This window comes from Odocoileus virginianus, chromosome 7 (assembly GCF_023699985.2).
Source record: "Odocoileus virginianus isolate 20LAN1187 ecotype Illinois chromosome 7, Ovbor_1.2, whole genome shotgun sequence".
Classification (NCBI taxonomy): Eukaryota; Metazoa; Chordata; class Mammalia; order Artiodactyla; family Cervidae; genus Odocoileus; species Odocoileus virginianus.
In genome coordinates, this window is record NC_069680.1 from 47,354,648 (window position 1) to 47,366,061 (window position 11,414).

The window sequence follows — 11,414 nt, forward strand, 5'->3', positions numbered from 1 at the left end:
TGATTACATAAGACAAGGACTGTGATTCCTCCAGCTCTGTCCTTCTTTCTCAAGATTGCGTCAAGATTATATTCTGGGTCTTTCGCCTTTCCATACAAATGTGAAAAGTGACATTGGTATTTTGACAGGGATTGCACTGAATTTGTAGATTGCCTTGGGTAGTATAGTCACTTAAACAATATCAATTCTTCTAATCCAAGAACATGGTGTATCTTTCCATCTGTTTGCATCATCTTCAGTTTCTTTCATCCAGGTCTTATAGTTTTCAGACTACAGATCTTTTGTCTTTTAGGTAGGTTTATCCCCAGGTATTGCATTCTTTTGGGTGCTATGGTAAATGAGATTGTTTTCTTAATTTATCTTTCTGATGTCTCATTGCTAGTGTATAGAAATGCAGTAGATTTCTGTATGTTAATTTTGTATCTTACAACTTTACAAAGTTCATTGATGAATTCTGGTAGCTTTTTGATGGTGTCTTTAGAATTTTCTATGTATAGTATCATATCATCTGCATCCTCTTGTTTATTTCCACTTTCTCTCTTGGTGATCTCCTCTAGCCTTATGGATTTAAACACTATCACATGCCAATGGCTCTCACACTCACATCCCCAGCCCAGACGTCTTTCCTGAATGCCATCCTCATATATCCATCCAGCTGCCTGCTCAACATTCCACTGAGGTATTTAATAGATACAGACAATTCAACATGTCTAAATTTGAACTCCTTTTATTGTTCCTACAACTCGTATCACCTATAGTCTTTCCCACCATGGATAATGCACATTCCATACTTCCAGTTGCTTAGAACTAAAATCTTAGTTATTCTTGACTCTTCTTTCTTTCACACTCCACATTCAATGCACAAACAAATTTTTCTTTCTTCCAAATATATCCATAATTTACACAGATCATGGCATATTCATTCAATGGAATTCTAATAACAACAAGAAAAAAAGCAGGCAAAACCTACTATTTCATTCAATAGTACAGATAAATCTCAGACATAATTTTAAGCTTCAGAAGCCAGACAGAAAGGAGGATACACTATTCAATTCCCTTTATCAAAGTTCAAGAACAGGCAACATCAATCTATGGGGGTAAAAGTCAAAATAGTGATTATCTTTTGGAAAGTACCTTCTAGAGTGCTGAAATTTTTCCAAATATTGATCTGGTGGTAGTTACATAGATACATCCATAGGTGAAGAAGTTTATTGAGCTGTACATGTAAGACTATGTACTTTATTGTGTGAATATTTTATCCCAATAAAAAGGATGTGCTTAGTCGTTCAGTCATGTCTGACTCTGAGACTGTATGGACTGCAGCACACCAGGCTCCTCTGTCCATAGGGATTCTTTAGACAAGAGTACTGGAGTGGATTGCCATGCCCTCCTCCAGATCTTCCCAACCCAGGGACTGAACAAGGGTCTCCTTCATTGCAGGCAGATTCTTTACCATCTCAGCCAACCAGGGAAGAATACAGTAAAAACAATACAAAAAGTTAAACTTTGAAAGTGCACACCCAGAATTAATCACTTCTTACCATCTCCTCTGTTTGCTCTTTTATCATTCTAATTCAAGTCACTTCCCTCTTCTCTTGCCTGAATTTCTGCTTTCCACTCTATTTCCATACAGCAGTCAGAGTGGGCGTTGAAAACCTTAGTCATTAATATCATGTCACTTCCTTGTTCTAAACCTGAAATGGCTTCCCATTTCCCTCAGAGTGAAAGCCAATGTCCTTCCAGTGGCTTCCAAGCCAGCAATTTATAAACTTTTCAGCCTTATCTTCAACTACTCTCTCCTTTTATCTCAGCTGCACAGACTTCCTTGCTACCACTTTGGGTACATTTCTTCCCCCAGAAACTTGGCTCTAATTATTTCCTCAGCGTGGATTATTCTCCCAATATCTGCATGGCAGAGTTCCTCATCCCCAAGTTTGTGCTCAAATAGCACCTTCTCAAGAAAGCCTCAATTATCACTCCATTTATAATTGCAAAACATCACCCCCACCACCCAGTGACCCTTATCCTGGCATTCCCAATTTCATTTGCCCTGCTCTGTTTTCTTTTTTAATTAGAGGAAAATTGCTTTACAGTGTTGTGCTGGTTTCTGCCATAGAGCAATGCAAATCAGCCATAATTCTATACATAACCCCTCCCTCTGGAGCCTCCCTCCCTCATCCCGTCCCACCCCTCTAGGTTGTGACAGACTGCCAACTGGGCTCCCTGTGTTTTACCTTCTAACACTCTACATATTAGGTTATATGTTTACTATTTAACATCTGTCCACCAACCCAACTAGCCTTCAAACCCCATGAAGATCTTTGTTCTATTAATGAATGTATTTCAAGTGACCATAAAAATGCCTGGCACATAAGATGCCTCCAATGAAGGAATGAACAGGTATCTCTAAATCAGGGCCCCGTTTGGAGACAAATTAGGGTCAGACAAATCAGTTACCCTCCTCTCCCAAAGAACAGAGCTCTGAAAGCAGGTGGTAGGAGGATAGTTCCACAGACCCTCTCCACCACGACCAGGGCTGCGGACAGTGGGTGTGAAGTCAGGCCAGACCCCCAGCCCGAGCACCGCACGGGCTCAGGGCTGATTCCAGCTCTTCAGCCACCCCTACTCCCACCATGGACAGGTTGGGATTTTCTACTTGGCCACCTTGGTATATAGGAATCCACACCTTCAGCAGTTTCTAAGCACCCCCAGACAGAGATAGAGACCAAACCAGCCCACCCATCTCTGTATCCTCAGGCCACACAAACTACCCAATAAATGGTCAGTGCAAAAAAGTATGTTTATGAAATAGATAAATGGATAGAACCAGCTCCCTAACTGAACAGCTCCCTGCGATCTTGCTAAAGAAAAAAATTCCAAGGTGAGGAACATCGCAAGATAAGATGTCTGATCTCTTTTTTGGGGGAAGGGGTCAGGAAAGCCCACTGCCAGCTTCCCCACTCTCTCTGCCCACCCCCAAGCCAGTATTTCCAAGGAGATGTGAATACCAAGGCCCACCTACCTGTCTCTCCTTTGTATCCCACCCCACTTTCAGCTGCTAGCCTTTTCTTTCTTCTGCAGCAGCTGGTAGCCTCCTCTGGGCTTGAGTTGAGAGACTGAGGCTGAAGAGATGACTCATGCAGTTCACGGGGCAAGGTGTCCTTCTTCCTCTCTGTCCTGTGCCCACCTTGCTGGACGAGGCCAACCAGGAAGTGCCACACTCCAAGCACCTCTGCTCTCGGGGTTGTTCTCCTCACCAAGACACAAACAGGATGCCCAGGCCTCAGGGAATAGAGAACTAGGCAATGTGGCCTAGACTTGGGGCCCAGTCATTCCTGCCTTACCTAGCCCAGAAGGGTAAATGAGCAGATAAATGCCAGATGCAGCGAAGGAGATTTGCAGTTTTCATGAAACTGGGCAGGAGGAGCAGGGAGAGTAGGAGGAAAAGGACCTCGGGAATATTTAAACTTGTAAAAACTCTTACAGATAGAAGCTGTGCCATTTACTAGGAGGCACAATCCAGAGTTCTAGGCTTGGCCCTGATCCTACAAACAATGTGAACTATGGATATCACTGCAGTGTCATTTGTAAACATTTAAAAATCAGTAATAATCTAAATAGTCAAAATTATAAGAATGAATCAATAAAATGTGATAATCATTTATTAAAAAATGTTTCCAGCATGTCTACTCCATGCTAGGCAAGGGATACATGTCAGTATGTGAGCAGATGTGTTCCTGCCCTTTCGGCGCTTACTAAGTCCAGAAGGAACTACCTGGGCCAGGAGAGATGGGAAGTAGAAACATATCCAACCCAAGTAAATAACAAAGGAAATGAAACTGGTTTAGCTGAGGAGGGGGTCAGAGAAGGCTTCTCTATGAAGGTGCTGTTTTAGCTAAGACCTAAAAGATGAATAAAAAGTCAATCCAATATTATATCATTATAAAAATCTTTAGAAAATATTTTTATTGACGGGGGAAATGTTTATATCATTAAGTGAATAAAATAGGATATAAAAATCATCGATGTACTCAACTGCATAAAAAAATATCTATCTATCCATCTATCATCTATATGGGAAAATTTTCTGGAACACCAGGAAGTTATCAGTAGTGATGTGCAGGTGGCAGAATTCCTGGTAATTTTGGAGACCTGAGTGGCTCAGATGGTAAAGAATCTGTCCACAATATGGAAGACCCAGGTTTGATCCTTGGGTCAGGAAGATCCCCTGGAGGAGGGAATGGTTACCCACTCTAGCATCCGTGCCCAGAGAACTCCATGAACAGGGGAGCCTGGTGGGCTACAGTCACAAAGAGTCAGACATGACTGAGCTACTAACACTTTATCATTTTATTCTTTTCTATATTTCTCAAAATTTTTACAATAAATATGGATTGCTTTTATGCTTGGAAATAAATATAAAATGGCAGGGCACAGCCTTTAAAACTCTATCCCATGATCTCTGGGTAGAGGGGTTCTCCAGAAGGTATCTTGGCTGTTCTCTTGCTTCCAAGCAGCACTTACACCAGGGTATCTTGCTCCTAAAGCACTTGGAGGCTTCCTAGATGCCATTCCAATGCCAGCTAGCGGAAGCTTTCACTGAATCTAATCCAGAGTGCTTAGCACGCTCTTTAATATAACCCATCTGAAGGCTAGCCCCAGTTCAAACAAAGAAACTACTTTTTTAACCACAAAGCTGACATCTCTCCATCACTTTTCCCCTCTAGACCTATCATTAATTTGCTGACAAGCTGTAGAGGCTGAGTTTCTCTGTTCTATTCCTTGAGGATGATTGTCTTTTACATCAGAGGCTGGGGAGCAACAGTCAGAATTAGGAGGAGAAAAGAGCCTGTGGTTGAGTGACCTTGAAAACGCTGGAATTCTGTGCTTCTGTTTCCTCTTGTCCAAATGTGAGGGAGTTGGGCTTCAGGGCTTGCTATCACTCCTCTTCTGTCTCAGACACTCTAAGCCTGTGACTAATTCATCCTTAGACAGAGGAGCTAGAGCTGACCTATGTCTGCTGGAAGCAGATGGCACCACTGAAGAGCAATTATTCTGGGACCCTGAGGCCACAGATGAGCACCTGCTGGTACAAGGACAGGAGGCACTTAGCCTGTCCAGAAGAGCCCAGGGTAGCTGGAGAGCTGGGGTTACCTAAATTGACGCCTAAGAGCAAACATACCTTAATCTGCCAATCTTTCCCTGTCAGAGCTCTGGTCCAGTAGTCTGGCCTCCCCCACTCTCTGCTGTACTTCCCTGGTCAGCAGCCCAGTTGGGCAGGCCTCCAGCTGTGGACAGAGGCAGGGCTGCCAGGGGCTCAACTGCCCACTGGAGAGAAGGTGAGGAGGGAGGGCGAGGAGTCAGCATGGGCTGGAGCAGAGTGCAGAGTCCATGGCAAAAATAAGAGGAGAAAATCACCCCCACTGACAGCCTTGAGGCAACTCCTCCATAAATCCTACAGCTTCTGGAGGCTGACTCAAAACACACATGGGCTCACTAGTTAAGGGCTTCCCAGGTCATGCTAGTGGTAAAGAATTGGCCTGCTAATGAAGGAGATATAACAGACAAAAGTTGGATCGCTGGGTCAGAAGATCTCCTAGAGGAGGAAATGACAACCTACTCCTGTATTCTTGCCTGGAGAATCCCATGGACAGAGGAGCCTGGTGGGCTTCAGTCCATAGGGTCACAGAGAGTTGGACATGACTGAAGCAACTTAGCAGGCATGCATGCAATAGACCTGGATTCAAATCCTTTCTCTGCTCCTGATAAGATATTTGGGCAAATTACTGAAACATTCTGAGCTTTAGAATCCAGTTTATCTATAGAAGTATCTAGAATGGGGATAATAATCTCTACCAGCAAGAAACTATGAGCATTATGCTTTATCTCATTTAATAAAAAAAATATGACTACTTCACAGGGTGCCAGTGGTAAAGAATCTGCCTGCCAATGCAGGAGATGCAGGTTCAATCCTTGGGCTGGGAAGATACCCTGGAGGGGAAAATGGCAACCTGCTCCAGTATTCTTGCCTGAAAAATCCCGTGAACTGAGGAGCCAGGCGGGCTACAGTCCATGGGGCAGCAAAGAGTTGGACATGACTGAGCGGTTGAGTGTGCACACACATGCACACACACACATAAAAATATAGCATTGTGTCTAGCTCATCACCACTAGGAACTAAAAAACAACACAATCTTCCCAGGATTTCAACAAAGTATTGGAAGGAGTCATGATAAGAAAGAACCATAGAAAGTTAGAGCTGAAAGGAACCTCAGAGACCTCAAATCCAGAACGCAGGTAGCAGGGGGCAGGGTGGCAAAGAGGAGGCTCAGAGAGATCAAATAGCTTATTAAAGGTTGCACAGCTAGTTTGTAACCAAGTAAGGTTCAAACTCATGTATTCCTTACTCCCAAATATGCATCACCCCTTCCCACCACACCAACCCATCTGATGACAGGCAGATCATGCTCAGATCCCCTTTCCACAGAGAGGGCTTTGGTGGTTGGGGTGTGGCACCGCACCATAACAAGCCCCTGGTGTATGTATCAAGATGACACAGTGCAACCAAGAAAGTCCGGGGTTCCCTAGAAGCAGGAGATGAGGGGGATAGGGTATCTATTGTCAAGCATGTGGAGGTGCTACGCAAATAACCTGTACAATACATGTAAATAACCACAGGTTATTGATGAATCAACAATTTAAACTTTTAAAAATTGCTGTTACTTCCAAATGGAAGGAAATAAAAGTTGTGGTTGACCAGCCCAATGATGCCTTGCTTAGTGAGGGGTCCAGCTAACTCCTGTCACGGAATGCCCCGTACATGCTTCACCAATGCCTGGGCAATGCTACTGCCTGGCTCCCAGGGCCCCATGTGCCTCAGATTGGCTTGTCAGGGCAAGGAATCAGGCGCCCGGGGGCCTCTGGCTGAGAGGTGTCCTCCCAGCCCAGCAGCCTTTTGACTCCAGCTGCCCAGAGTGGAGCCACGCATGCTGTTCCTCCTGCAGGAGGGACCCGGGCAGTGACCAGCAAGGGCCTGGAGGGGTCTGTCACCTCAGCCCAGCCTCTGGGGTCCCAGCTTTGGCAGCCAGGCCCGGCAGTCTTTCTCACAGGCACTATCGATACGTGGCTCTGAAGCAGCTGCCTGAGCTGATATGGGCAGCTGTGGTCCTGACCCTGAGGTGGAAAGCCGGGAAGACAGGCCACAGCAGGATGGTTAGAGGTCAGACCCCTGGAAGCCTGCCTGAGGCTTCACCGTGTAACTCTGAACACTCATCCCATTCAATCGACTTTTATTGAGTAGACATTTGCTATGTGCCAGACACTATGCCAGGCATTTTAGAGAAACTGTAAGAATTAACAAAATGTGGTCACTGCTAGGTTACCGCCCTTGAGGCATGACAATCTAGCAAGGGAGAAGAAACATGTATAAATATAATTTCGTAGTAGTTTGACACCTCCCGGGGAATGTACTGTGTTGTGTGTGCACATGTGTGTATAGGCATATGTGTTATTATATAAGAGCATGAGTGTGTGGGAGGTGGGAGTACAGGGCTTGCCTATTCAGACCCATATGTTAATAATGATAATAAAGCAACAAAATAAACCTACCACTTAAGGACTGCATATAATGCTAAGTGTATAATACAGTACTAAGTGCTTTATATGTAGGAATTTATTATATTCTTCCAAGCACCCTAGAAGGAAGGTACTATTATTAATGTCTCCTTTCATTGACATGGAAATGAAAAATGAAGGAGGCGAACAAGTGACTTTCTTAAAGCTAGGAATTCATAGCAAGGATTTGAACCCAGGCCTGTAGTCTTAGCCTCTATGCCAAAGCCTCTGCTTTGGCCCTCCAATGATAGCTCTTAAAGGCCACCCGCCTGCCACCTTGCCGCCTCAAGGCTGACGCAAGGAGTGACAGAAGCTGCCTTCTGCAGGAATGAGCCTGCAGTTCCTGCCAGCTCAGCCATCCCCACCCCCACAGGACAAGTCGGGCACATTCTGTGAGTCTGTGATCACTGTTACATCATGGCCAGGCCTTTGTCTCACCTTGGCACCCACTCAGTAGGCCACATTTCTTAAGCAGCTTTCTTATATTCACAAATCTGTGTGACTTTCTGATTGTGGCAACACTTTGTTGTAATGGCCAGGCTCAGAGGCCCAGCCCACTCTAATGGACTGAAACCAGGTTCGTCAGCACAGGCCAGCCGTGACCTGGGGCTAATAGCAGCAGGAAGGCCCCTCAGCTCACAGGCTCTCTGGACTGCCTTCCCTTCTCCCTTGAGCAGCAGTCTTCACCTTCCCTGGGAAACTTGGATGTTGTGAGAGGGGTAAACAGGGCAGAGAGACCGGCACAGAGGGGCTAGGACACGGGGGAATCAGGAAGGAAGGGAAGCTGTGGGATTAAGGCTGTGTTCCCAGCCAGCCTCAGGAGATTCTCTGGATCTGTTTCCCCTTGACCAGGTTCCACTTCACCTCCCTTATAGAATCATGTTGAAAAGAGGGGGGAAAATGGTGCATTAAAGAAGCTTTGAAAAAGTAAATGTACAAACAGGACAAATTTGGGTGCCTAGGCTTGCTTGGGCAAATCATCAAGTGAGACCAGGGGCCCCATATTCCAGGTATGGAAGCTACTCCAGGGATGGCTGGTGATAAAGATGGCTAGAACTTCACAGTAGAGAGAGAATCTACCAGTGAGAGGATTTAAAGAGGAGGCAAGCGTGCCTCACAAGAATGTCCCAGCAAGGCAGCACTGGCCGTGTGCCCAGGCATTTGCTGGCACTTGGTGGCCCAGGCACTGCCTGGTGATGAGCCTATGGCCTGGCAGGCCCGGTGAAGGAACCGCAGTGTGGGCTCGACACCTGCCTGAGAGGATTGCCGTAATTAGGCCACCCATTCTGGTGCTGCCTGGACACAGCATAAGGACCTCTGCTGTGACTGGAGAAACACCGGTTTCACAACAGAACGGGATCATTAAGAGCCTATCTCCTCCTGCCTGCAGCAGAGATTCCATAAGCGGGAGTTGGGCAGAGGTAATCAGGCTGCTTGGGTTCAGCAGGAGAGCCGTGGAGCTTGGAGCGGGCTAGCACGGGGGATCTGGAGAACAGAACTATGGAGTACCTTTAGGAAGTCTTCCCAGGTCTGGCTAGAGAAGAAGCACCCCTGTCTGCGGTGCGTCACCCTCAGCCCACCCGAGCAACCTGCTTTCTACTTGCCTCAAACTGGGGGAGCTCAGCTCCACCATCCAGCCCCTCCCCACCACCGCCTCCACAGGCTGCGCAGGCAGGCTCAGGTGCCCTGGCCGGATCAGGAGAGCAGCAGCAGCCTCAGCTCTGGGGGCCCGAGCACTGCTAGGTTCACATTCTTCCAACCACCCAGCCCCTTCCTGCTTCAACTTCAGTTCAGCTCGGTGCTGCAGAGTGAGGGCTGGAGCATAACGGCCCAAGGAAAGTCCGGCTCATGTGGGGTTTTATGCTCTGCTTTTTATCCTCTTCAGAAGTCTCCCGGCATGGGGTACCTGCAGCTGCTGTAGACTCACCTGAGTGGGATCTTGACACGGAGGTAGCGGTCAACAGCAATTGCCAGCAGGGCCAGGATGGAGCTCTGAGTGAGGATGAGGACAGGGCAGGCGACCTTGAGGCAGGTGTGGAAGTAGGTCCGCGGGCCAATGTTGATGAGGATGGCGAGCGGGATGACCAGCGCGCCCACAGCCACATCAGCCACTGCCAGTGACACGATGAAGCAGAAGGTGGCATCCCGCAAGGCCTGATTCACCTTCACCGCCCAGATCACCAGCACGTTCCCAGGTATAGAGACCAGGGCGATGAGCACCTCGATGCCAATATACGCGGCCTGGAAGGCCGAGATGGAGGGCGGCATGGTGGGCACAGGCTGGGCACATCAGCAGACAGGCGCCAAAGGGCAGGAGGCAAGCACCTGTGGTCACGGAAGCCTAGGGTGGGAAGGCCTGCCTGGGGGGAGGGGACCCAGGCAGCGCTGGAACTCCGGCTGCCCTTTGGAGATGTGCCCCACTTGGCACATCTAGTGCCTACCCAAGCTGACAGGGTACGCTAACCCTTTCTCTGCCTAATCTCTGCCCCTCCCCCTGTCAACCCCAGAGGATCCATTCAACAACTTAAAATAGCAGCACTCACTCCTCCACTGGCTTTTTTTTTTTTTTATCAGGTGTGAGGCAGCTCCCAGCACACACACAACCCGCAGGGCTCCGGGTGCCTGGCTCTACCTACCCATGCTCACGGAGCAGGACGTAGGGAGCTCACCATCCTGTCTGCTGGTGGCCAGCGAGTCCCAGAGGCGGTGCCCAAAGTTCTGGGCACCTGGCGCCTCCGGAGGCTGGAGGCTGCGCCAGGCAGGGCTGGGCTCCGCGCAGCGGTTCACCATCCTCCAGGCTCCCAGCCCTGCCTTTCAAGCAATCACATGGTGCAGCAGAGGCTCAGACTGGACGCGTTTAAAGAGGTAGCGCCCCAGTTTCGCACCTGGGACTGGTCTGGCAGACGCGGGTCTGGAGTACTGAGCCCAGCAGCGGCCAGGGTGCAGAGATCCCCGTCTCCCACCTTGCCGCGCATGCATGCCATACGCCCACCCACCTGAGACACGCTGGCTCCTGCTTCCTAGCAGTCCCCAATCCCGGTCCGGCTCTGCCAGGGACCCTCGTAAACACCCGGTCCCGGGGGGATTCTAGCAGTCCCTGTCAGCCCTTTCCTCCATCCCCACTGGGGATGACCGCAGGCGAACAAGGTACCGACTTACCAAAGCTGGCGGAGCTCCGAGCCACCTGAACGGTTCTGTCCAAGCGCCCTCCTAGCCACACACCGTGCGCAGTCGCTCGCTCCAGGGATGCTTGAAGAATCCAGAGGGAGAGTAACTGGCTGAGACTCAGCTCTGGCGCCCGGCGCCTCCGTTGCCCCAGCCCGGGAGCGGAGCGAGGCTGCCCGGCTCCGCAAAGCCGGAGCGGCGGGGGCGGCCCCGGCCCCTCCCTGCTGGGCCTCTGTCTCCTCCCTCATCCCCTCCTCTAAACAAAGGCCGTGATTCTGGGGGAGAGAAGCTGGGAGATGTGACCTTTCCGTAGGGTCTGACGTGGGAGTCCAAGTCACAGCAGGCATCGCACCTGCGAGTCTCTAGGACGCCCCTTCTCCATTTCCCTCAATAGTCAGTTGGAAGCCCTGGAACAGCTCCTACCCCTCAGCCCTGAAACCCTCCTTTCCCAGGAAACCAGCCCCTGCATTTTCTAAGGCGCTAATGTTCTTCCAGCATACGTTGCTTTGAAGGCTCTATCCTGAGTCACCACGTTCGCTTTACCTCTATCTTTCAGAACACGTTTTAATCTATTAGCAATTCCCATTTTTCAGATGAGGGCACTGAGGCTCAGGGAAGTGACCTGGCTTCACAAG

General features: G+C 48.7%; 1 protein-coding gene across 6 annotated transcripts in view; it reads right to left on the bottom strand.

Moving 5' to 3' along the window:
- The window catches only part of ADORA1 (adenosine A1 receptor), a 41,723-nt gene extending 30,518 nt beyond the window's left edge, over window positions 1-11,205 (bottom strand). The window contains exons 1-2 of one of the 6 annotated variants that reach the window (XM_070470658.1): window positions 10,774-10,860; window positions 9,542-9,939 (exon numbers count right to left, since the gene is read on the bottom strand). In XM_070470658.1, the coding sequence (XP_070326759.1) occupies window positions 9,542-9,882 (341 nt within the window). In that variant the 5' untranslated portion in view covers window positions 9,883-9,939; window positions 10,774-10,860. Of the gene's footprint in view, window positions 1-9,541; window positions 10,728-10,773 lie in introns of those variants that run through there. The other 5 variants (XM_070470659.1, XM_070470660.1, XM_020894147.2 and 2 more) reach the window with 5 other exon arrangements.
- Window positions 11,206-11,414: the final 209 nt, after the last annotated feature.